A 27953-nucleotide genomic window follows, 5' to 3' on the forward strand; every position below is an offset into this window, starting at 1 on the left:
ACCTCTCCGTCCTCCAAATAACAACAAAGATAATAAACAGGTTAATAGTAAGTCTTCTGGCTGCTGAGTGTCCCTGGGCCTGGCACTGTTTAAATGCCTTCTCTCATCTGACCTTCGACAGCACCCCAGGAATGTGTGCTGGCGGCTGCTGAGAGAGCCATAAAGAGAACAACAAACTGAGAGCAGTGTTGCAAGCCCTGACCACTCATACAGCCATGTTCAGAACACATCAAGCAGGTATGGTTACCTTCAAATCCCTGAATGAAAGATACTGAGCCCACTCCCTCTTTTCCCAATACAATACAACTGATGGTTTCAGTGGCCTTATTATCAGTTGGGATCCCAAAGCAGAGACTCTTACAAAGAGGAGGTTTGTCAGAGTTTGAGCCTCCTCCCTTTCACATGTTTCTGATATGTCCCTTCAAGGTTGACCACAACCTACTGCAACTCAGACATATATCTCAAAGATTTTTAAGAAACAATGCTTATGTTCATGTGAGGCCTTCTGAGAGTTTCCTATTCTATTTAAATCTTTCACTGAAAATGAGAATGTGAAGAAATTGGAACCCATATACATCACCAGTGGGAATGCAAAATGGTGCAGTCTCTTTGGAAACAGTTTGGCAGTTTCTCAAAATCTTAAATATGCAGTTATCAAATGACCTAAAAATTCTAGTCCTAGGTATATATCTAAGAGAAATGAAACTGAAAATCCATACAAAAACTTACACATGAATATTCATAGCAGCATTATTCATAGTAGCCAAAAGGTAAAGATAAACCAAATATCCATCAACTGATGAACGAACATACAAACACAATGCGTATCCACAGAATGGAATATTATTCAGCCATAAAGAGGAATAAAGTACTGACATATGGTACAACATGGGTGAATCTTGAAACCATTACATAAGTGAAAGAAGCCCAGTCGCAAAACACCACAGACTGCATGATGTCACTTATAGAAATTGTCAAGAATAGGGAAATCTACAGAAATAGAAAGTAAATTTTATTGGTTGCTGCTGGGAGGAATGTGGGGAGAATGAGGAGTGGGTATGGGTTTCTTTCTGGGGTGATAAAAATGTTCTAAAACTAAATTGTGGTGATGGTTGCAAAGTTCTGTGAATGTACAGAAAAACACTGAACTGTACACTTTAGAGGCATGAATTATAGTATGTAAATTATATGTCAATAAAGCTGCTTAAAAATGATGGTTGTGATTCAATCAATTGATTTCACCACTCAAATAGGTCACAGCACAGTCGAAATGACTGTCCTAGAGCATGCTGCCTGGCCCCATGCCCCCGCCCATGCCTCCTCTTCATGAGAATCACTGCTTGACCCCGAGAGCTGGGGAGACTGTAGTCTTCGGGTGGGTGGATGGACAGGCAGACGGAGAGGGGGTGAATGTGAGGAAGGAGGGGTGAAAGCCATCTGTGCCATGATAGCCATCATCCTTACTCAGTTAAGGAAACTGGACTGCATTTTCAGCAGCACATGCACAGGAAAAAGACCACATTGCTCAGTCTCTCGAACAGTTGGGGTGGCCATGAGAACAGATCCTTTGGTAAGATCTCTCAAAGAGCTCTGGAAGGGCTGACTCAGCCAGGATGGGTGTCTGCTTTGGTCCCTTGCTCTTTCTCTTCTCCCTGCCTTGATTCAAACATGATGGCTCAATCTCTGAAAGCCACCTAATGACCCAGAGAATGGAAGGTGGTTCTAAGGCTGTCAAAGCAAAGGACAGCAGGGAGGGGTGCCTGGGTGGCTCAGTCAGTTGAGCATCTGACTTTGGCTCAGGTCATGATTTTGCATTTGTGGGTTTGAGCCCCAGGTTGGGCTCTGTACTGACAGCTCAGAGCCTGGAGCCTGCTTCAAATTCTGTGTCTTCCTTTCTCTTTGCTCCTCCCCCCACCTCAAAAATAATAAACATTAAAAAAAAAAAGGACAGAGGGGACGGGGTCTCTGTCTTCTTCAGTTAACCTGGGATGCCCACTTCTGCACTTTTTTTTAAAGTTTATTTATTTATTTTGAGAGAGAGAGCGAGAAAGAGACACATGTGAGCAGGGAAGGGGCAGAGAGAGAGAGAGAGAGAGAGAGAGAATCCCAAGTAGGCTCCACAGTATCAGTTCAGAGCCTGACACAGGGCTCAATCTCATGAACTGTGAGATCATGACCTGAACTGAGATCAAGAGTAAGATGCTTAACCGACTGAGCCACCCAGGTGCCCCTCTATACTTCTTTTATGTAACTAAATAAATCCCAAATTTGTTTGTGCCACTGAGTTGTCTCTGGTAGCAGTGGTCAAAGGTACTTATAAATGATATGTCATCTAAATGAAGAAAAATTCCTCTCCATCATATATGAGCCAAGGGTAGACCTCTTAAGAAACAGCAGCTACTCTCCCACCCAGGACTTTCTGCCTCCCTTGCCTTCTGGAAGAACTTCTACCTGAGTTCCAGGTCCAAAGGGAGGTGAGAAACCAAATACCTTGTGATTTTAAATATCCGCAGTAGCCGGACACATCTCAGCACAGAGATGCCCAAGGGAGACATGATCTTGGTCTCCACCAGGATGGTCTCCAGAATGCCCCCACACACGATGAAGCAGTCAAAGCGGTTGAAGAGGGACACAAAGTAGGCCTGCAGACCCAGGCTGTACATCTTTAGCAGCATCTCCGCAGTGAAAAGGGCCAGTAGTGCCTTGTTGGCCGTGTCTGGTGGGTTCAAGAGAGGGGGTAGGATCCCAACACAGATGTAAGAGTGGGGAGAGGGGGGAGGAGGAGAAAGAAAACAGTAATTATCACCACTGGAGGAAAAGCCAGATGCTTCCCTTCCCAGCCAGGACACCTCTCCCATATGTTGCTGCCAGAACAGAACAATTGGGGCCAAAGTGACAAGAAAGGGGTATCTAGTAATAATCACAGTAAATATGTATCAAGGATCTACCATGCATCAAAGGCTTTGTGTGCTGATCTTCTTTATTCCTCCCAGCAGCTTTTCAGAGATGAGAAGTGAGGTTCTGAGAGGTAAGTAATCTGCCCAAACCAATCAGCCAAAAGGGGGAGCCAAGTCACCCATCTGCCCTCTACACTGGGAGACTGTCCACCTCCCAGCATTCTGGAATGCAGCCCCTGTGTCTGCCTGACTCCCTGGGCATGGAGCTGAGGCACTGGCTAAGGAGGTCCTCTTCTAGGGGTTCAGGGAAGGGTACTAACTGCCCATTGAGGACAGCTCCTCGTGCTCAGGCCACTACTGTCCTCTTTCTTGGCTTTTTGCTCACCTCATCCTCACACGTTCTGGCAGGTCCACCTGCAGGCTATTGTATTGAAAATCCATTCTGGGAAGTTGGCAGCCAAGGGTTGAGATAGCCAAACAGGGGGCAGCATGTGTCCTTGTCACCTGGACCCAACGGTGACTGTTGGGGTAGGCAGATGGTGTGGGCCTACACAGGTGAGCCACATCTGTTTATAATGAGGTTGCACATTTTACTATGGGGCTTGCAAGCTGTCAGGCCCTTGGTATCTCCAGCATGGTGCCTGCCAAGAGCCACAGCCACTGGCAACTTTCCCATCAACCTTGTGCCTGTGACCATTCCCTCCCTGGGATTTAGGGCTAAGTTAACAAGAGTAAAGCAGGATAGTGCCAGGGGCTGCCTCTCACCTTGGACCTCTGTGAGCCAGTGGGGCTGGTTGTAATGTTCTGAGGCGATGGTGAGTGTGTTGAGGAACACCAGGAAGATCACAAGCCAGTAGAAGACATTAGACTTGACTGCAGCACGACACTTTCTTCTGCAGAACCGATTCCACCGACGCCAGTAGCGGCTGGAAAAGGAGCAAGGAGAGAGGGATGGGGAGGGAGGTGACTGTGAAATTCAGATTTTTTCCAATATGAAAGGTACCATAGTGGTTTCCTTTCTTCCCTTAATAGACTTGGCCTCACCAGAGCAATACAATCTGGTGGCAAACAGATAAGCTTCATGTCAAGTTAACCAGGATCTGTCACTTGTGTGGCCTCAGGTGTAGCCCTGCCCCTTGTAAGCTTTGATTTTTCCCATTTGTAAAATAGGAATAGGGCCAAGCTCACAGGGTTGTTGTGCAGATCAATAAAATCCATATATATATATATATATATATATATATATATATATATATATACCATATATTGCATCTGGTATAAATAGATTTTTTTTTATAATAATAGCATTATTCAAAATTATATTGCAAGTATTAGGAGAATTATTAGTAGTGATGGTAGGAATAGGACTAGTAATGTCTACCATTAATGAAACTTCATCTATGCCTGTTACCATATTAGGCACTTTCCATGCCTTCTCTTTAATTCTTTAAATAACCCTGAAAAGCAGGTGTTACCCTGATTTTGAGGAGGAGTAAATTAAGGGCCATGGAGGTTGAATACCATGATTAATATCACACAGTGGCAGAGCCAGATTTGGTTCTCCCCCGACCCCAGCCCAGTCTCTCGCCCAGATGCTGCCTCATCTGTAAAGTGTAAGGGCTGAATCTGGATCAGAGGTTCTTTGCCTTTATGGGGTTATGGAATGTTTTCAGACTCTGATGAGTGTTTAGATCCTCTGTTCAGAAAAGAGCATACACGCACACACGCATACATACACACACATCTCTGCATACTAGTTCATACAACAGCACATGGACCCCTGGAAGCTTAGCTATGGTCCTTAAAATGTTCCTTTGGTCTCTTGGTTAGGGACTTCTGTCAATGATTCTCAAACCTGGCTGTACATAAAATTACCTGGGGAAGCTTAAAAAAACAATCATAACCTCCCACTAGTACCTAGGCTCCAACTCCAAATCAATTAAATCTGATTCTCTGGGGGCTGGGTATTTTTTAAAGCTCCCCAGAGGGTTCTAATCTATAACCATGGTTGAGAACCATTAAGCTAGATTAAACCAAGGAGTCACTCACATTTTTAAATTCTATGGTGCAGGAGTTTATAGCTTTCCCAAATTTCATCCTTATTAGATACAGAGAAAATACATAGCTATGTTTGGTAGTTCCATTGACCAAACATTTAATAAATGCTGACAGTAGCAACAAAGGAGAGAAGGAAGGGGATCATGGAGAAGTGCCTGGGAGGGAGACTTACAGAGGCCACCTTAATGATTTCCAGAGAGAGAATGATGGAATTTGATTTTAGAAAACCAACTAAACAACAAAACAACTTCTAGATCAGAGGTAGTATGAGAAATATTCTTTTGACCATCTGGGCTGGAGAAGATGAAGGCAGTAGCTTTATTAGTGGGAAAGAGGACACTGAGTTGACACTCCACAATTTTGGAGGCAGAATCAATAGGACTTTGAGCTTGACTGGATGTGTAAGGTAAGAGAGAAAGGTATGGAAAGACAGCCAAAACTTCTAGCTGGGGTGATTTGGAGAGTGGCACCTCTAGCCAATATAGGTACAGACAAGGAGAAGCAGTGCTCTGGGCAGGGAGGTTGCTATGAGGGGAAAGTAGGGGCGCCCAGCTCAGGAAATAGATTTGAAGTGCTTGCAGGTCATGTATATAGAGAGACCCAACAGGCAGTCAGAAGGCAGTGCCCCTGTGTGGGTAATAAAGAAGGCAGGGAAGGAACAAAGAAGCATCTTGGAACAATAGTCCATGAATATCTGTATTCACATCTGTATTCTACGTTTCTAGAAATGCAGATCCTTGCTGCTATGGATTCATCCACCCACCCCCAAACTGACTTTCAAGACAGCTTGATTTCATTTATGTTTTCACTCTGTATTTTCTACCTACTGTCTGTGGAAAATCCTGTTACCAAATCTTTGTTAAAGTCTATTAGGAGACTAGAAAAGTGAGAAGTACATTTAAGAAGAGAACTGTTTCCTCAGAACTGCAGACAGAACTTAGTTTTTGGCTTGCAGAACAGGGAGGGAAGGAAGAATTAATCACATAGTGTTCTGATCTGACCCTACCTCATCATGGATACTTGAATGCCATCTCTAGTGTGTGCTATCTCTTTGTAGGGGATACTTACATGCTACTTGGGGGTAATTCACTGCATAGAGAAGAAATGCATTGGAGTCAGAAAATTAAGGTTTCGAAATGCACGTAGGGAGGCTTACATCTTCTTAGACATACCACCCTGGGTAAGAATGAAGATGAGGGAGGCTGAGGAGAGGGGCAAAGGAGTGGGACAAGGGGTTCTTGGTGGTCCTCTGGAGTTTGCCAGCTCTCAGTACTGAGGAGTCTTATCTTGACAGGACAGGACATTGATTCTTCCCTATTATTGTGGTTATTAATACTGTAGAAAAATTTGGTGCAATTTTTTCCTAAAAAATGAATTTTCAGGACAAACTTCTATCTGGTCTTAAATAGCTTACACTGTAGTTTCAAAGAATATTTTAAATAGATATAATTTTATTTTACAGAAATCACTGATAATTGTGATTCATAGTCCAAAGAATCAAGTTTGCATTTCTTTACAGTATATAAAAATGGACTTGGAGTCAGTTTAATACTGAGAACTTAATTAAGTTCCTCTTGTCCCGAGTTTGGGGTACGAGGTACCACATAGTCAGGCCTATCCCATGGGTCTAGAATTGCCTGACTCGCTGAAGGAGTGGCTGTCGGATAGGGTAGTGGCTGTTAAATGTGCTGTTCCTATGCACATCCATTCAGGGGAGTCACATGGATTTGGGCTGGGGTGGGGGTGGGGGTAATTACTATCCAGAGAAAGTATTTAAAGATAATTATACACCTCCCACTCTTCAAAATATAGCTTTGCTTGACAACTGGTTTCCTGGCAACACTTCCTACTGTATAATAAATGTAATGATTTATTAGAATGTGTAAATTTATTTGTGTGTTTACATACACACGGAGGATATAGAAATTAAATGATAAAATAGGGAGGAGAAATTTGCCTGCTATTCATGTTCCTTTCACACTAAGCACAAAAGTCATTTACTCTAGAAATAGAAGTTCCCATATGTAGACATAGGACAGAAAGGTGGATATGAATGTGCCTAATCTACTTCTTCAAAATTCTGTATCATTGCATCCCCATGGGAAAGTTCCGCTCACTCACCCTGGGATCCACCTTACCTTTTCCTAATTCTGGGCCTTACTCTTGCCTTTCCACCTACATGGACTGTCCCCACAACTGCCAGGACCTTCCCTTCCTATGTCCTGCCATTCTTTAGGGCTTAGCTCAAGTCCCAGCTTCTCTGTGGTGAAATTTTCTAGTTTTCCCAGACTTAGTACTCCTGTCACACTTATTGTCTGCATTACTCATTTTAGTTATACGTTAAGGAAATAAGTATTAAACACCTATCATGGGATAGGTAATAGATATTCAACAGTTAACAGGATAGACAGTCTTTGCATAAAACTCATGCTTAAAGACCCTTGTAAGCAATGAAAGAGTTTGCTTACCACCAAGGGAAGCTTCACAGAGGTGCCACAGGAACACACCAAAGGGCCTCCTAGCCAGGGGTGGAGGAGCCAGCAAAGGTTACCCAAAAGAAATGATTTCTCATTTCCCCATACTGTCAGTTATCTTTTAGTATATGGTTCTTGCCTCTCCAGTGAGATCATAGGATCCTTGAGGGAAAAAGACTATGTCTTACACTTTGCTATAGACCCACAGTACTTAGTGCAGTCCATTTCACATGGTAAGGACATTTGGCTGATAGGTTGGTAGAACAGCAGAGACAAACTCTATGCAGATTTACTAACGTCTTGCTGAAGACAAGACTTGAGAACCTGGAGCTCTTGTGACCCAGGGATGAAAGTGGGGGTGAGGAAAGGGCAGTGTTACTCTTTTAAGAGTTTGCTTGGCATATAATTTTTGTCAGGCATCTAGAAGAGTAGACAACAGCAAAATGGTGGACATTTCAGGCTCTTTCTAGTGGCTAGAATAAGTTCCTATCTTTTCTTTAACTGGGAACAAGCAACACAGAAAATGATTAAATTTAACTCTTTTATACTATATGTAAGTAACTTAAAATGGACTATCAGAGATTAGGAAATTTTATATATGTGCCTTGTCCTTGCTGCTCATTTCACTGAAGATGGGGCAAGACAGTCCTTCCAGATTTTAGAACCCCATGGGGTTCACTTCAGAACTCTGTAAATTCAAGATCTGGATTTACAGGTTATCTGATTAATCCCTGCAAGTTGCATAAGACTTTCTAAATAACTTGTTCCCTAACTGTTTAAATCCTATTCTGAACCATGATGCCCAAATGTTGCAAAATTCGTTATTGTAACTAATTCCTCAAAGTGGAGACTTGGCTTACAAAAGGAATCCCCTAATATTGCCTGAACATTATAACTTGATTATAATTTGCTGAGTTTCCTCTAAAGTTTCTCTTCTAATATTTCTTTTAAATAAACCATGACTTTGTATCATTCTGTATTGCAAATGTCTGGAAATTCAAATTGTCTTATTTGTCATTGTTAAACTGAGAAAATGACCAGGACATTTTGTTAAAACTTAAATTTTAGAATCTTTTTAAAGAGTAAAACAGGCTCTTCACTGTTTACAAAGTTATTCTGAGTTGCAAAAATTCCCTCTCCATTTCCCCCCTGTACTACTATGCTTTTCTCCTGTATGCTCCCCTTCAATCATGGCTGCCATAATCAGGCAGAAAGTACGAAGATACATTCTTCTTGCATCTGTAGTGGAAATCCTAGCAGCAGACTGAAATAATTCCAGATCTACTTTGATAATTTTCATGACATTTTCAATCCATTGCCCTGCTTTGCTATTCCTTAAACACACAACATCGGTGGACTGTAGAATCTAGACTAGAGGGTTGCCATTTTGTATCTTCTCAGACCTTTTAGGGCCACCCCATCTGGTGCAGTAGCTACTAGCCACATGTGGCTCTTGAGCACTTGAAATTGGCTAATCCAAACTGAAACATGTAGTAAGTGTAAAATAAACGCTGTATTTCAAAGATTTAGTACAAAAATTAATGTAAAATATCTCAATTTTTATATTAAACAGGAGTTAAGATGGCAGAGGACTAGGAGGACCCTAAGCTTGCCTCATCCCTCAAACACAGATAAATATCAAACCATCATGAACACCCAATATCTGAAGGCTAAGAGAGCAAAACTGCACAACAAGAGGTAGAAAACAGCCACACTGTGGAAGACAGGAGCTGCAGAGAGTTGATTTGGGGGAGAGAAGAGTTGCAGATGCCACAATGGGGACAGAGTTCTGATCTTGTAGAGAGTAGCAAAAGAGAAAGAAAGAGAAGGAAAGAGTGAAAGTGCACGAAGGGAACTGTACAAGAAAAACTCTCCCCCAAAACCACTGTCTGGGAAAAGGAGAGCAGTGCAGTGGAAAGCTGAATTTTTTTTTCAATATATGAAATTTATTGTCAAATTGGTTTCCATACAACACCCAGTGCTCATCCCAAAAGGTGCCCTCCTCAATACCCATCACCCACCCTCCCCTCCCTCCCACCCCCCCCATCAACCCTCAGTTTGTTCTCAGTTTTTAAGAGTCTCTTATGCTTTGGCTCTCTCCCACTCTAACCTCTTTTTTTTCCCCTTCCCCTCCCCCATGGGTTTCTGTTAAGTTTCTCAGGATCCACATAAGAGTGAAAACATATGGTATCTGTCTTTCTCTCTATGGCTTCCTTCACTTGGAAAGCTGAAATTTTGAAGGTCTGTGCCATTGCTAGGGTCATGCCTGGTGGGCTTGGTGGTGCTCTGGTGGGGAAGGAAGGTAGAGACCCAGGAGTGGGCAGCATGGTCTGAGAATTCCCTGGGTTGCACAGAGATAAACAGTTTCCCTGCTTGGAGTGCATTTGGGAGTGGTGGCATGTCCCCTCTAGGGACAAAAAAAGTGGCAGCACCAATGTGCTGCCCTGTTCCCTAGCATAGGAAAAAAGACACTGCCTAAGGACAACAAACCTTTGTCTGGAGTTGTGCTGTTCTTTACCATAAACTCTGAACCACTACACGATCTCGTGACCATTTTCTGAGACAAACCAGCAAATGGCAAAAACCTGGCTAGGCCCTCTCCCAGAGGATCAGCATGTGTTTGAGCCATACAGATCTCTAAAATTTGTAATTTTGAAACCTAGCCGCATGCCTGAGATAAAACACAGGAGTACTGTTCTACCTGGCAGACAGACAGCTCGGTCGCAGGCAGGGTGAAGGCAGGGATCTGGAAGAGGCTAGGGACACAAAAGAGGTGCTTGTCTGTTCTTTTGTGAGGGCTTTCTGAAGAGTGGTGGGCATGAACTCCCCACTCCGGGGACAAGAGAGTGGGGTGACACTATTCCCCCTACCCTAGCCCACCCATCAGCACTGATCAACTTCAGTGAGCAAAACAGCACTAGCAAGTGGAGGCTGTAGTTGCTTACACTAAGCTCTGCCCCCTGTACCTTGTAGGTGCATCTCTACTAGGACAAGTCAGTCTGAGATTCAGTGCAGCAGGCCACAGCCCCAGAAGACCAGCACAAACCCCTTGCATGCATCAAGTCTACTGATCATAGGATGCTGCAAAAGCTTCAGCTCTAGGGGAAATAGGATCTAGTTTCCTTTCTTTTTTTTGTGGACCTCTTCTATCACTCTCAGGAGCAGGAATATAGGAGCAGGCTTTTCTGATAATCCCCCCCCCCAAAACTAGTGACCCAGACAAAATGACAAGACAAAGGAATTCACCCCAAAAGAAAGAACAGGAAGAAGTTATGACCAGGGATTTAATCAATATAGATATAAGTAAGATGTCTGAACCAGCATTTAGGACAATAATCATAAGGATATTAGCTAGGCTTGAGAAAAGCATAGAACACACTAGAGAATCCCTTATTGCAGAGATAAAAGAACTAAAAATTCGTGAGGCTGAAATAAAAAATGCAATAACCAAGATGCACAACCAAATGAATGCAATGACAATGAGGATGGACAAAGCAGAGGAATGAATCAGTGATATAAAAGATAAGATTATGAAAAATAATGAAGGTGAAAAAAAAAGAGGGAAAGAAAGGTTTTGGATCATGAATGCAGACTTAGGAAACTGAGTGACTCCTTAAAGCATAATAATATTCATATTATAGAAGTCCCAGAAGAAGAAGATAAAGAAAAAGGAGGAGGAGGTTTACTTGAGTTAATTATAGTTGAAAACTTCCCTACTCTGGGGAAGGAAACAGACATTGAAATTCATGAAACACAGAGAACTCCCATTAAATTCAACAAAAGCCAGCCATCTCAAAGACATATCATAGTCAAATTCACAAAATACATAGACAACGAAAAAATCCTAAAAGCAGCAATGGAAAAAAAAGTCCTTAACCTACAAGGGAAGACAGATCAGGTTCAGAGTAGATCTGTCCAAAGAAATTTGGCAGGCCAAAAGGTAGTGGCATAATATATTCAATGTGCTGAATGGGAAAAATATGCAGCCAAGAACACTGTATCCAGCAAGGCTGTCATTCAGAATAGGAGAGATAAAGAGTTTCCCAAACAAAAATTAAAGGATTTCGTGACCACCCAACCAGCCCTGCAAGATATATTAAAGAGGACTCTTTGAGTGGAGGAAAAAATACCAAAAAAACCCCCCAAAGATCAGAAAGAAAATAGAACATCACCAGAAACACCAACTGTACAGGTTAACACAATGGCACTAAATTAATATCTTTCAATAATCACTCTAAATGTAAATGCTAATGTACAGACTTAATGCAATGTAAAGACTAAATGCTCTTATCAAAAGAATAGGGTATCAGAATGGATAAAAAAACAAGACTCATCTATATGTTGTGTACAAGGGACTCATTTTAGACCTAAAGAAATCTGTAGAATGAAAGTGAGGGGATGGACAACCACATATCATGGTAATGGTCGCCAAAAGAAAGCTGAAGTAGCCATAGTAGGGGACTTTAACACCCCACTTACAACAATGGACAGATTATCTAAGCATAAAATCAGCACACAGAAACAGTGACTTTGAATAAAACATTGGACTGCAAGGACTTAACAGATATATTCAGAACACTCATCCTAAAGCAATGGAATCCATATTCTTTTTGAGTGCACATAGAACATTCTTCAGAATAGATCACATACTGGGTCACAAATCGGATTTCAACAAGCACAAAAGAACACAGCATCCAACTTTTCTGACCACAATGCTATGAAACTCAAAGTCAACCACAAGAGAAATTTGGAAAGACCAAATACATGGAGGTTAAAGAATATCCTACTAAAGAATGAATGAATTAACGAGGAAATTAGAGAAGAAATAAAAAAAATACATGGAAGCAAATGAAAATGAAAACAGGACAATCTAGAACCTTTGGGATGCAGCAAAGGTGGTCCTAAGAGGGAAGTATATTGCGATTCAGGTCTACCTTGGAAAGCAAGAAAAGTCTCAAATACATAGCCTAACGACCTTACACCTTAAGAAGCTAGAAAAGGAACAGCAAATAAAGCCAGCAGAAGAAGGAAAATAATAAATATTAGAGCAGAAATGAATGATATAGAAACAAGCAAAATAACCAGGTAGAACATATTAAAAAACCAACAACTTGTTCTTTGAGAGAATTAATAAAATTGATAACCCCTAGCCAGATTTATCAAAAAGAAAAGAGAAAAGATGCAAATAGATAAAATCACGAATGAAAGAGGAGAGATCACAACCAACACCACAGAAATACAAACAATTATGAGAATATTCTGGAACAGAATTTAAAAAGACCCATAACCAGCAAATAAATTGAATCTGTAATCAAAATCTCCCAACAAACAAAAGTCCAGGGCCAGATGGCTTCTCAGGGGAATTCTACCAGACATTTAAAGAAGAGTTAATATCTAGTCTTCTCAAACTGTTCCAAAAAATATAAAGGGAGGAAAACTTCAAAATTCACTCTATGAGGCCAATATCACCTTGATTCCAAAACCAGTCAAAGATCCCATTAAAAAGGAGAATTACAGGCCAATATCCATGGTGAACATGGATGTGAAAATTCTCAACAAGATACTATCAAATTGAATCCAATAGTTCATTAAAAGAATTATTAGCCATATTCAAGTGGAATTTATTCTTGGGCTGCATGGGTGGTTCAATATCTGCAAATTAATCAACGTGATACCCTACATTAATAAAAGAAAGGATAAGAACCATATGATCCTCTCAATAGATGCAGAAAAGGCATTTGACAAAACATAGCATCCATTCATGATAAAGGCCCTCAACAAAGTAAGTATAGATGGAACATACCTCAATATCATAAAAGTCATATATGAAAGACACACAGCTAATATCATCCTCAATGGTGAAAAACTGAGAGCTTTTCCTCTATGGTCAGAAACAAGACAGGGATGTCCGTTCTCCCCATTACTATTTAACATAGTACTGGAAGTCTTAGCTTCAGCAATTAACAACAAAAAGAAATAAAAGCATCCAAATCAGCAAGGAAGAATTTACTATTTGCAGACAATATGATACTCTATGTAGAAAACCCAAAAGACTCCACCAAAAAAGAATTGCTAGAACTAATACATGAATTGAGCAAAGTTGCAGAATATAAAATCAATGTACAGAAATTGTTTGCGTTTCTATACACCAATAATGAAGTGCAGAAAAAGAAATCAAGGAATTGATCCCATTTGCAGTTGCACTAAAAACCATAAGATAGATACCTAGGAATAAACCTAACCAAAGAGGTAAGAGATCTGTACTCTGACAACTATAGAATACTTATGAAAGAAATTGAAGAGGACACAAAGAAATGTGAAAAAATTCCATGCTCATGGATTAGAAGAACAAACATTGTTAAAATGTGGACACTACCCAAAGCAATCTACATATTTAATGCAGTTTGTATCAAAATACCACTAACATTTTTCACAGAGCTAGAACAAACAATCCTAAAATTTGTATGAAACCACAAAAGAACCCAAATAGTCAAAGCAATCTTGAGAAAGAAAGACAAAGATGGAGGCCTCACAATTCCAGACTTTAAGCTATATTACAAAGCTGTAGTCATCAAGACAGTATGGTACTGGCACAAAAACAGACATGTAGATCAATTGAACAGAATAGAAAATCCAGAAATGGACCCACAACTATATGGTCAATTAGTCTTCCAACAAAGCAGGAAAGAATATTCAATGGAAAAAAGACAGACCCTTCAACAAATGGTGTTGGGAAAACTGAACAGCAACATACAGAAGAATGAAACTGGACCATTTCTTACACCATACACAAAATAAATTAAAAATGGATGAAAGACCTAAATGTGAAACAGTAAACCATAAAAATCCTAGAGAAGAATATAGGCAGCAACCTCTTTGACCTTGGCTGTAGCAACTTCCTACTAGACATGTCACTGGAGGCAAGGGAAACAAAAGCAAAAAGGAACTATTGGGACATCATCAAGATAAAAACCTTCTGCACAGTGAAGGAAACAATCTACAAAACTAAAAAGCAACTGATGGAATGGGAGAAGATATTTGCAAATAACATATTAGATAAAAGGTTAGTATCCAAAATCTATAAAGAACTTATCAAACTCAACACCCCCCAAAAAACAAATAATCCAGTGAAGAAATGGGAAAAAGACATGAATAGACATTTTTCCAAAGAAGACATCCATATGGCTAACAGACACATGAAAAGATGCTCAACATCACTCATCATCAGGGAAATACAAATCAAAACCACAATGAGATACCACCTCATATCTGTCAGAATGGGTGAAATTAACAACATAGGAAACAACAGATTTTGGTGGGGATGCAAAAAAAGGGGGAACCCTTTTACACTGTTGTTGGGAATGCAAACTGGTGTAGCCATTGTGGAAAAACAGTATGGAGGTTCCTCAAAAAGTTAAAAATAGAACTACTCTGTGATCCAGCAATGGCACTACTAGGTATTTACCCAAAGGATACAAAAGTACAGATTCAAATGGGTACAAAAGTACAGATTGGGCTACATGCACCCTGATGTTTATAGCAGCATTATCAACAATAGCCAAACTATGGCAAGAGCCCAAGTGTCTACTGTCTGATGAATGGATAAAGAATATGTGGTATGTGTACACACACACACACACACATGTATATATGTATGTACACACACATATATGTATATATGTAATGGAATATCACTCAGCCATCAAAAAGAATGAAAGCTTGCCATTTACAACAACGTGGATGGAGCTAGAGTGTATTATGCTAAGCGAAATACGTCAGTCAGAGAAAGACAAATACCATATGATTTCACTCATACGTGGAATTTAGGAAACAAAACAAATGAGCATATGGGAAAGGGAAAAAAAGAGAAAAAGAGGGAAGCAAACCATAAGAGACTCAAAGACAGAAATGCTGAAGTGTTGGAGGGAGGTGGGTGGGGGGATGGGCTATATGGGCAATGATCATTAAGGAGGGCACTTGTGATGAGCACTGGGTGTTACATGTAAGTGATGAATCACTAAATTCTATTCCTGAAACCAATATTACACTATATGTTAGCTAACAAGAATTTAAATAAAAATTTGGGAAAAAAACACCAAAAAGCAAAAACCAAACCAAAGCACACACAAAGAAACAAAAAATTTTATATTAATTACATGTTGCCATGATAATGTTTTTGATACACTGGGTTAAGTAAATTATATTAGATTATTTTCACCTGTTTTTTTCTACTTTTTAACATGGCTACTAGAAAAAATTTTTAAATGTTTATGTGGCTCACATATTTCTATTCAACAGCCCTGCTGTAGAGCTACCTGCCCATGCCTAAGATATAATAGCTGAGCAGAAATAGAGTTTAGTACTCCTGGGTAGAACCTTATCACTAGTCTGGCACAGTGGTTAGCAGTATGGGACCTGGGTGTGGGTTCTCACTTGGCCATATGTAAGCCAGGTGACCATCTGCATCTCTCAGCCTCAGTATCCTCATCTGAAAATGGGTTGAACGATAGTGCCAAGTTACTAGTAGTGTGCCTTTTGGGAACAGAAAGTCTTCTCTCTGTGTCTCTGTTGTATCTTGAACAGTAGCTATAGAGGGAGGAACTCTTCCCAGAGATCAAATGGCTGGAATATAGGAGGTTAAGCAGACAGCAGGTTGAGGTGAGTCTCAAAGCTTGGAAAAGAGCCCTGAGGTTTAGGGGGACCACAGTCCTGTTCCTCTCCTTTTTCAAAAGCACAGGTTACACTATGGGTCACTGAGTAAAAAAATGTTCCCAGTCTCCTGGATAATCTTTCACTAGACAGAGTCCATATAAAGATGTAATTTCTCTTTCAATCCTTTGGATCATGTTCATTCATTCATTCATGCATTCATTTGTTCATTTATGATTTATTCACTTGCATGTCATGAGAATATTTTGGAAATATTTTCAAATGGATTTTTACATCCCTTTACTCTTATTGTGTAGAAGCTTTGGAACTGTCAGGAACACGAATGCTTTCTCAGTTTTGGCTGTCAAATTATTTTGTTTGAGTTTGTGTAAGCCTATTGTCTTACTAAGGCAAGACAATTCATTCATTCATTCATTCACTCATCAGATATTAATTCAGTTCCTATTATGTATATGCCACTTCTTCAGATACTGAAGATAAAGCAGTAAAATTCAAGCATCACTGAGAGAAAAAGGGTTTTTAAAATATTTTTTTAGAACTCTCTTTTTCATGTACCAGCTAGGCCTGGTAGACTTGACCCTAGATTTTTTTTTTTTTTTTTTTTTTTTTATGGAAAGGAGGTCTTGGATTGAGAGAAAGAGGAAGGGGAGAAAGGCCTGCATTTTCCAGTTCTAGCAAATTATGGGAGAAAGAAGGTATCAGAAATAGGGTGAAAATAAGACATCAGAGTCCTCACTTAATTCTCAGCCCAGGAGCCAAGTCTCAAGAGGTTGCAGAGGGTTGCTTTAGAAATACCCAAATAATCATGGGGAAGCCCGGAGACACTGAGGCTAGTGGTGGCCTCCATTGGGTATAGTATGGGGGGCTGTCTGCAGCCCCCTGGGACAACATCAGTCTTTGACTCAGAGTTCTATTCAGGCTGGTACAAATACAGCAGTGGGAGGCGGGTAGGTAGGTGAGCCTGCCATAGTGCTCTGGGTTTCCCGTAGCTTGTTTACAGAGTGTGAAGGACCTGGAAGTGTCCATGCACTCAGATGAGGTGTGGAGGTGGCTGAAGTCAGTGGACTGACAGACCTTGGAGGTCAGAGAGCAGAGGTAGAGATTTCAAGATCAAATGAAAATATGGGGGGACCCATGGACTCCAGAGGTAGATGTCTAAACTAGATGGATTGTTGCATCCCAGTAGGGGCCAGTTCAGAGAGAAGCCCAGACTAGCCATCATACAGGGGAGATAGGCAGAGGACTCAGAAGGATTCCAGGAGCAGCCCTCACCAAGGCCTGTTTACTTCCCAGGATCTTGAAGTTCCCTGCCCCCATGTATCCAGATTCCATCCTGGAGAAAAGCTGGTGAAATGGAAATATGAGAAACTGAACATTTCACCTTCAAGGACTATTTAAAGTATAGCAGTGGGTTATATTTACCCAGCTGGACTAAAGTTTAGTGTTATTTATGCTCCTGCTACACAGTAGGTGAGGCTAGGGAAGCAAGATTAGATCAATTACAAAACATAAACAACAAATATTTTTGGCATGTAGAAGCTTTGTGGGAGAAAATTCACATCCCCATTCCACAAATCCATTCATTCTTCCATTCAACATACATGTATGGACAGCCTACTCTTGGACCAGCACTTAGCTAGGCTCTCTGAGGCATGCAGGGGCTATTGAAAAAGATAGGCCTATGAACCAATAACTGGAGTGTAGTATGTTAAGTGCTGTGATAGAGGTATGAATGAAGAAAGCACTATGAGAATGGAGAGAGGTGAGTAACTTCTCCTGGAGAGTTTGCAGAGAATGTGGTAGATGTAGTAACATTTGAGGTTCTTAACAAAAATCTGAATTCTCTGAATGAAGACATGTGGACACAGTGATTCAGGTAGAAGAAAGCCTACATGCAAAGGCCTTGATGTCTGAGAGGACAGGGAACATTCTGGTGACTGCAAGAAATTAACCATTCCATGTGGTGGGAACAAAGACTATGTGCAGAGGAGCACGGGAGGTGAGGCTGGAAAGGCAGATCTGGGGCTGAAGACTACAGATCCTGTGAAGCAGAACAGTGTAGTTATCCTATGTGCATTCCATAGTCCTTACAGTTCATTTCTCACTGTGTTCCACAAACATGAAGTAGGCCAGAACAGTAGCAAGTGTCCATATTATATTGATTTTAATTGGACTTTATCTTATAAGGGAGACACATTGGGTTTCACAACCTCCTAGAGATGGTGCTGCCAAAAAGACTGGCAAAGAAAATTCAACAAATATCAACCCTTGAATTATATGCTGGATCTGATTTAAAGGACTTTTCTTCGTAGCTGTACAGAAGAGAGCATTTACTCCGTAGAAGAAAACCCTCACTGTACTGCCCCACCCGGTAGGTATTACCTTGGGCTACCCAAAAGCATAGGGAGAGAGCTGGTGGCCAGTAGGAAAGAAGATGAACATGCATCTCACTCACCTGAACTTTGATTTGGAAATCCGATGGCTGAAAGAGAAAAAGCAGATGTTACAAAATGACACATATGCATATTCTTCCATTTAAAAGATATTCAGCAATTCTAGAGAAGTTTGATGTCCCTGCATGACTATAAATGGGCACTGGATGGATGTGTGGAGTGAAGTAGAACAACTCTGAAGAGACAAAACCCTATTTGTCAACATCTCCTGGCACGTTTGTGTGAATGAATGTGAAAACCAACGACTGACAAGTCTACAAATCCAGTATTTTCTAAGTGGAAGCAACACTCTCTGGAGAGTCTCTGGAGGCGCCATGTGGCAAACAGCATCTGCTCAGCAGGTCCCATGAAGTTAGGTTAGGCTGTATGTAGGGAATGCTGCACCTTGATGAGAGCCATGGAGGACAGGAAGGTCTCTCTGCAGATGTGAAAGTCTCACCAGTTGGAAACCAGAGGCAGGAGCACGTCATCACAGACCCCACTGCTGTCTGAACAGGATCCCAGCCAATGCTGGGGTATGAAGAGAAGATAAGCAATAGAAGCCAGTTGGGAACTGAAAGGCCATTACAATCCTGGCCTGAGGGCTGCGGCTGGGCCTAAAGGAACAGCCACAGGTCCTGTCAGAAGCTCAGGAAACTGACAGTTATGTGCAGCCTTAAAGACATGGGGAACTTTCAGGTGAAAGCATAGGGCAGGTGTGACTCAAAGGGTCATTGAATGGGGAGGGAGGAATCTTCAAGGAGGCCCTGAGGCTACCAAGTTCATATAGGAGAGTCCACAGGAGACTAGGAGGAGGAAGGCTGGGAGAAGGGAGGAAGGAGAGAGGGGAGAAGGAGGGAAGAAGGGGTGGGGGCAGGGAATGTAAGCATTTGAGACAAAACAATTGAAGGCAATGTATCAGAAAAGCCTTTGGTGTTAAGGGAGTAAGGTGGAGAGATTGTAGGTGGAGCAACCATGCTCAGATGGATACCCAGATGGATGCAGAATGTAAGTTGGGGAGGAAGAAAGGGACAGAGACATTGGTAGGGAGACAAAGACAGATGCAGAGAGAAAACATGAGCAGGGAGTTCAGGAGTCAACTGCTGCAAGCCTGTGTTGTCCTAGCTCAGCACAAAGCAAGCTGTGTCACACAGCAAGAAAACAACCCCTCTCATTATTTTTTATTAAAAAAAAATTAACAGAAGATGTGACAGGTGGCAAAGCCATCGTGTGTGAGATAATTATATCTCTGGGGCACTGAGAATCCTAGCCAAGTGCCTTTACTGCTCTGAACCACTAGCTAATAACCTTTCCCCACCCCTAAGACTGCCTGCTAGGGCTGGAGTGTTTAATCACATGTTAACAAAGTGTGTGGGAAGGGGATCGGGAGCCAAGGACAGCATTTTTATTTAGAGCCACGGTTTAATGGGAGAAACAAATGTTTTCCAGATGCTAATTGGGTGTTGGGGAATCTGGGGTCCTCTCTTCTCCAGCAGGCCATGCTGAGCTTGGGGACCTTCAGGGTCTTCTCTAGGCTTACTTTTGGAGAGTTGACTCTCCTTGCTGTTAGGCATAAGCCAAAGTGGATGACCGCGGGCTTTAGTCTTGTGACTCTGTCTACAGAACCTGGTCTGGCCCCAGGCCTTCTTTCAGAAATGTCTCAGTGATCCTCTCTAGGGTGTCCTTTAATGCAGACCACATGCTCTTTCCTGTAAGGGTCTCTCTCAGTCCAAGTGGATCAGCAAAAGTGGGTTCTTAAAACCAAATATCATATCTCCCAGGTAAATGACTCTGGGGAGTGGGCATAGAGGGGGATCAGAGCTGAGGTGTTTGAAATGAGGTGTTAGTCCTAGTTCCAGCATGGTCATCAGCTATGGGTCCTTCTGTGGCATTCTGGAACATTCTGAAGAGGAGGAAATAGAGTAGGACTTTCCTTTCCACTTAGTTTCAAGTCCTGATGTATAACCCTGGATACCACACTCAAAGCCTATTATTGTTGCTGCTCTTCTCAGGGGATTATGAATGTAATTTTAGGTTCAATGGGTCAGAAATGTTCATTACCTTTTAAGTATCATATTACTTAAGAAATGGGGAGGGTACTGCTCAAGTGGCAACATCTGGAGACAAAGGAAACTTCAGTCCTTGGAGAGCTGAGGTTAGAACTCTGTAAAGGCCAAGCGTCTGAATTTCTCCATACTCCCTCCTATAGGTGGGAGACAACTGTAGGACCACACTTCATGAAAACAGAGGAATCCCATTGCTCAGCAACTTCACCTTGTGGGAAGTAACCATTGGCTCAGGGTTTGGAAGGCTGGTCTGTCCTACTGTGTGAGTAAGCAAGCACCAGAGCACCTGGGTGCCTTGTACCATGGCACCAGTCCACACCCTGGTCTGGCTGACATGTGGTAAATGCTGCTTCCTTCCACCGGTTTTTAAACCACTTCAGATTCCTCAGAACAGTAGAGGTCTTCCAAACTCCAATGGGGTACGCACAACTTGCTTAGAAGTCTTCTTGGCTTTTTCTATCATTGTTATCCTAGTGAGGTACAATCCCTACCTTGTGTTTTAAATGGCTTCCTGAAGGAGAGCAGGGAGGTGGAGAAAGTAACTCATGCTTAAGTCCATCAGAACAATTCTACTGGTTTGGACTTGAAGTTCCTTCAACCCAGGATACTTTCTCTACCCAAGCCTCCAAGACAAACCTTCTAGGAAGCCATGATTTTCTTTGTTGATATTAAGTTTCAAAATTGAAGACAAATCCAAACTCCTTTTGTTTTGCTTAACTACTTACTTCTTGGGAACTATTTATATTTCAGACTTTCTCTCCTTCCTAGAGTAATGAGAACCATATATTTACTACTTGCTGTATGAAATAGTATTTCCCTAAATTGTCCCAATTTGCTTCTAACCTAAGTCAGATGGCACAGTGGTCGCCATCCAGGTTAACACACATCTGACTCAACCTCCTGGACTCCACAACTTCAACACCATTCTCAGATATTATTTCTAGAAGGGTAATGGACCTTGTCATCACAGAACACTGCTCCAACTGGATGCTTAGCTCAGTCACTCCACATTCTGGACAGAGTCACCTTCTCTATTAATCCTCCTGCTCTTCCTCCGAACCCAATCTTTGCCCTCACTATGTCTTCCCTATCATTCACACCCTTGTAGGGTTCTCAGGTTAATGTCAGCCTTAACGTCCAGTTCTCAGGTTGGCCCCAGGGTCACATTGATGTTGCTCTCCACACAGTACCTGGGACTTCTACTTTGCCTGTCTTGCTAAACTGCCACCCTGGTTCACACCACTCTCTGTGTTTAGTGCTTCTGGGCCACATAGCCTGCCAAAAAATATGTTGAATTGTTCTGTGAGGCTGACTTCACATTTACGATGTCAGGCTCCACTGTGGCTTCAGCAATGCTCAGCAATCTTTTAGTGACCTCTTGGTGGCTCACTAGTTTGAAACCTCTGTACTGTTCTTCAGGTTCCTAAGACACCTAACCCCCACTTTCTGTGATGAAATGACAGATAATTTGGTATGACTCCTATCATTCACTCTGCATTGGAGCCCATTTTGGATTTTATATTTGTTATAGAACTGTAGAATTTGAGAGCTTGGAAGGGATCCTTAGATATCACCTGGATCTATGGTTTGCAATTTATCAAGTTGTAGAATGTTTTATTCATATGAAATCTTACATGGAAGCCCAATATGTAAAAGAGGTGAAAGTGGTCCCCTTCTGCAGTAGCCCCTGCAGGTGGCTCCCAGGGGCCCTAGGCCTCTGCTAACAGCACTCTGAGCCAACAACCAGGGCAACTCCTTTGTGTCTCAGAGGGAGAGACCAAGACTCAGAGGGGAGGTGCTTTGGTTGAGGTCACATGGCTAGCTGGTGGCTGATTGAGACTTGACCTCAGGTCTGCTGATGCCAGGTTTCTTTTTCTATCTTCCAATTAGTCCCAGAGGTAAGGAACTCCTTCTTCCTTTGTAAATCTTGTGTCTCCAACTGCATCTTTGAAGTCAACCTTCCCCTTTTAGGCAATGCCTTCCAATAATCACTCATTTCCATTCTGGCATCCTTAGACCCTCCCCTTTCACTGGCCTCTTCTTTGCCATAAAGATTGTGCCAGTGTTTACAAGCCCTTACTTGGCCACTGCTGCCTTCCTTTCTGCCATCTTATTTTCTTCTCTCCCTTCCATGGCCTCACTTCTGGAGCAAGTGCCCTACACTGGCTCATTCCCACTCCTCTCCTTCTCTAAGACTCCAACTCCCACAAACAAGTCTTATAGAGTATGGCTCCAGAACACACAAATAACCCAACCACTTTTTAATCTCCACATGTGACTCTAGCCTGAGCCACCATCACCTCACACCTCAGTAATTGCTACTGATGATGCTTTACTGTGTGCCTGCTTCCATGTTGGCATTGCTTCTACCTATTCTTTTCCTCACATCCAAGTGATCCTTCAAGAATGCAAAACAAACCAAATCAGCCTCCCTACCCAGCTCCATGTTCTTGTGACTTCTCATATTCAATGACTTCTCACAGTCTTGTAACAGAGACAAAGATCATTAAGGGGTCTACCAGGCCATGCCCATCTCCAGCCTCAACTCCCTGTCTCTCCCCGCATACTCTGCCCTGACCACACTGGCCTCTCAGTTCTTCCATCCAAAGGCCTTGAAACACACTGTTGCCTTTGACTGGAACATTCTTCCTTACTCTTCACTTCAATAATGTATTTTCACCCTTCACTTTTCAGCTTAAATTTAATTCTTCAAAAAAGTTGCCAGTCTAACCGGTTATTAGCCCTACAATATACTTTTCCTTCTTAACACTTATCCTGTTTACAGTGACTTATTCACTTGTTTAATGTCACTTCCACACAGATTATAAACTCCAATGAGATGATATCAATCTTTCTACTGCTATGTATCACCATCACTTAGCACCAAGCTGGGCATACTTTGAATGAATGTACAAGTAAACAGTTCTCTCTTGAAATTCTTTCTCCCATGGATTCCAGGCAAGTGCTGCTGTCTATTCCCTTAACATCTCTTCATTTGTTTCATTTACTTGTTCTTATTATTCTGTGTGTCAGGTTCCCAAGGTTCAGCCCTTGGCCTTCTGACTCTATTCCTCTATGAACAACCCTTGTCCTATACCCTCATTAATAGCTCTTATACTGATAACCTCAAGTGTGTGGCTCCATCCCTGTTCACAGCTGCACCTTGGACCTCTATATCCTATTTACTGCATAGTACCTGCAAGCCCCTCGGTTGGACCCCTGCTTCAAATTCTACTTCAACATCCTTACTGTCTTCAAACTTTGATGGCTCCTTCTTTTTAATCACCTCCATCTCCCCCCAAAAATATACTGTAGTTCCTTTTTCTCTGTGCCCCCACCCCCTCAGGAACCATCTTCATCAGGCCTTCTCACTGCCTATAAATTCTCATCCTGGTCTCATCCAACCACACAAGCCTTTTAACTCTTAGCTTTAAAAATGCTAGACCCTCACTGTCTCCTTCCCATAAGACCCAGTCTCAGTCACCAGTCAGTTCTCACACTGTGTTTCCCACCAGGAATGTTGGTGGTCTTATCCCATGGTTGGCTGAGGCAGGGAGTGGGGTGGCGGTGAGTAGAGAGATGGTGGAAAGACCATAATTTATTAGGTATATATTATAGTTCTGGTACTGTGTCTAGGTATTTTATATGCACAGAGTAGATGCATCAATGTGGATATTCATAAGGATAATAGGAACCATTTCTACAGAGCTCTCCCAGCCTGCAGAATGTGTCCTCAAAGAAATGACAGATATACTAGAGGTGCCAGCTTCCCTCTCTGGGGGATAATCATATTCACCCTCCAACAGAGCCACCATACTCTCCTGAAATGTACTCTCAAGTGACTTCCTAGAGCTGGGAACTCCCCTGGTCCCTCCTGGTCTGCAACTTGGGCTATGCCTAAAAGCCGGAGTTGCAGGGTCCTCCATGTTATAAAGACCAGAGAAAGGCCTGACAGACTTAGAGGGTTTTCTAGGGCCCATTTGCAAAAACTTGAGTGCTTGCTTTGTATGGTTCCAAAAGGAGAAGAGGGAAAGGCTTGGACTGCTGTTTAAAAATGTAATTAGCCCCGTATTTTAACAACATTTTGACAATAATTGCTTCCCAATGATGCCGAGAAATCTGCAGTACAGACTCCCTGGTGCCACTGTCAGAGTGAGTGATACTGAAGGCCCTGTGTACCCTGGAAATAGAAATTGCAAGAGCTGGTCTGTTCTTAAGCCTTGTTTTCCCTTCTCCTTTGGCTTGGAGATCATTCTCAAGGCTGGCATGGCTTCTGTTTAGACTTATCTATGGAGAATCTTTTTAAAAGGGTTGGGGTTTGCTCACACCATTGAGTCATTTCAGGAATGAAGGGTGAAATAAGATACTGTTTCACTGATGGAATGATTTTGAAACTAATTTTATTTGGGACTGGTCCTACTCAGAGCCTTCTGCATGCAGTGCTTTTCAGGGACCAAGGTGAGTTTACAGTTCTTATACCACAAAGTCAACAAGAAGAGTAAGTTCCACTTCCCAAAGCAGATCCTGAATGTTCCATGAGGCCTCATTCCCAAGGTCAATGTGAATCCCTGACAGAATATAACTTTAATCTTTGGACTCTGATGAGATGCTGGTAACAGAACCAGCAGTTTGCTTATTTTTAGCAGTTAAACTATTTTTTCCCTTCGTTCTTTGGTGGAGGAACATTTCCCAGGGACTACTGGTTTCCATTTTTAAGATAAAACTAAGATGGGTGATTGTGATAATTCATGTGTGAACTGTTCCTCTATGCACCTGGCCCAGTCCTGGGCCAGTCACTCACCAAAGCCTAGGCCCTGGGGTCTGACCCAGGGAAAGGGAAGTCATAGGTATCTAGGCTGGAGCTGCTTTTGGAGGAGGTGACTGGCCACGTTCCAGGCTAAACACTGACGAATTCTGCAATAACTAAAGGTTGCACTTCAGGAATCTCTATTTCCCTTTACTAGGTGGGTAACTAGAGTTGCAGATAAGGACCAACATGTTTATTAGCTCCCAGGTTATTTTCTTACCTGTATCCTCTTATTCCAGGTCACATTTACCAGCAGGACCCAGGGACCCTCACATAGGTGTCTCATGTGACAGGGGGTGAGAGAGGCTGGGAAGAAACAGACTTTGGAGCCACCTCTAACCCCCCACCACCCTATATTTCACTGATGTAATGCACAGGGGCTTGAAATCCATGAGTCAGACCCTTACAGGAGTGCAGAATTGGAGACTGGCTTTAATGTTAAGACTTTTCCCCCTGCCTAGGAGCCTTACTCAACCCAGGGCAGTCTTTTCTCACACAAGTCACCACCTGAGATTTATGTTTCTCTGACCTCTGCCTCAACCACGATGGGCCAAGCCATTGTGATTTCAGGACACAGTATCCCTTCCCGCACACCTGGAAAAGCCCCAGTCCCTGGGCTCTCCGTGCCTACTCACGCCAGCCTGGCCCCGCAGTTCTCTCCCTCGATGTCACCTCCAGCCACGTTTTCGGTGTTGACAGACTCGGTCTCACTTGTGGGCATGCTCACTATAAGAGTCAAAGGGATGCAAGGCATTGAGGGTGGGAAGAAAAGGGGAGAGAAGAGCATTAGTTTGCACAACACCCTATTCCAAGACTGTGTGCTGCTTGGGAGGATGAAAGCGAGCAGCATCTAATAGTGGGGTACAGTGGTGCTGCTGTGAACAGTGCCATGGCCAAGTTTGGGGGTTTCCTTGACCAACATGCCTGATGCTTGTCTAGGGTAAGTTTTGCTGCCAAGGACACTCAAACTCATAGGATTTGGGAGGAAATATGGTGATAAGGTCATTTGCTTCTTGAAAACAGTGACCACTGAATCCTTTTCTACCTTTTCCTACAATAGAAAAGTTTTCTATTTGCATCCACTACTAGCCATAAAAAGAAGAGTTTTCATGAAAATATTTTATTTTGCTTTTTTCCCCACCCATCAATTCTAAGGGGCTTCATCCCCAAATTTAGGGTCCAGCTTATTTGTAGAAAGGGTGTTTTTGTTGCCTCATGAACTACTATATGGATGTGGAAGACTGCTCCCTGTCTTGTAGTGCATACTGGATGTATCTAGGACCATACCTGAAATAGGGAGCTTGAAATAAATGGCTATTACCAGAATCATGTACTAAGATTCAAACTAGCACTACAGATACCAAGAATGAGGATCACAACTGTGGAATCCACCAACTAAATTTAAATGTGACTTGAAGATAGACTAAAGATAGGTTGGGATATTATTTCCCCTTCCAGTAAATCTGACGTTCCCATCCCAACAGGCTGACTTTGGATATAAACCATCTAATTCCACTGGTGCCAACCTGTCCAGTCAATCTACACTCTCTTCCCAAGGCAGCAGTGGGCTAGATTTCCAGAGCAGCAGGAGTCATCTAGCTTGCAACCCAGTGTGGCGGCTTAGAGAAGCCATTTATTATTATTCTTTATTCCAAATAAAAGTTTTACTCAAGAGAATTCTTCTTCTCCACCGTTTCTTACCCTTTTAATATGACCCAGAAGTTTTATTTTTGGTAACCCTTGTTCTTCAGAGGGGTCATTATAGCATTGGTCCTGGTTCCATTCTTCTTGCAGAACAGAACTCCTCATGTGGTGAGAAAATCACTAACCCTCAGCAGCCACAGAATTTTCAGTTAATGAGGGTATGGTATCAGGTGATGTGGCACCATGTGACAAATCACCATGGGGCCACCACAGCCCAGGAAAAGCTTCTACTGGTTATATGGATAACGTTGTTGGATGGAAAATTTCCAAGGTTCTTTTATTTTGGATGAAGACAAGATGGGTGGGTGAGAAGACACTCCTTTCAGGAACATGCAAGATACAAATAGGAACCCATGACTTACCATATGTTTGACCTCTCCCCCCTAGGATTCACTTTTAATACAGTTGGGTAAAAAGAAATCTGGATGCCATTTCAAAGAAGGTTGTCATTGGATGAGACTTTAGATATTACCCAGCTATAACTTGTTCCCTTCACTTTACAAAACAGGGAAGGGAAGATTCTCACATTCACACAGTGGGTTTGGAGTAGGACTTGGTTGGAAGCACAAGTATCATGACCCCCTTCACCATGCTCATCTCAATTGTCCCTTATTGACCAACTCCTCACTCTACACCGTAAGACAGGGCTCTTATAGCCAAATAAGGCTCTGGAAGCATTAAAGGAGCGTGGTGAATAGCCAAATGATGGTGTTCAATTTTATAGCATTTAGACTCCCTTTGTAGCCTGATGTCTGAGGGAGCTGGTATGTGAGGCCAGACCTTAGGGATGGTTTTAGCACTGTGAGCAGGGAAGACAGCACTTTCAGAGCTTGTCAGGTTCCTTG

At 42.2% G+C, this 27953-nt stretch overlaps 1 protein-coding gene across 50 annotated transcripts in view; it reads right to left on the minus strand.

The window, feature by feature from the left end:
• The window catches only part of CACNA1C (calcium voltage-gated channel subunit alpha1 C), a 757779-nt gene that overhangs the window by 127306 nt on the left and 602520 nt on the right, over positions 1-27953 (minus strand). For all 50 annotated transcript variants that reach the window (XM_045465322.1, XM_045465309.1, XM_045465310.1 and 47 more), the window contains 4 exons: positions 26040-26130; positions 18555-18581; positions 3663-3823; positions 2491-2716 (listed from right to left, as the gene is read on the minus strand). In XM_045465322.1, coding sequence (XP_045321278.1) covers positions 2491-2716; positions 3663-3823; positions 18555-18581; positions 26040-26130 — 505 coding nt within the window. The remainder of the gene's footprint in view (positions 1-2490; positions 2717-3662; positions 3824-18554; positions 18582-26039; positions 26131-27953) is intronic.

The sequence above is a fragment of the Leopardus geoffroyi genome, chromosome B4, assembly GCF_018350155.1.
Source record: "Leopardus geoffroyi isolate Oge1 chromosome B4, O.geoffroyi_Oge1_pat1.0, whole genome shotgun sequence".
In the NCBI taxonomy this organism is placed as follows: Eukaryota; Metazoa; Chordata; class Mammalia; order Carnivora; family Felidae; genus Leopardus; species Leopardus geoffroyi.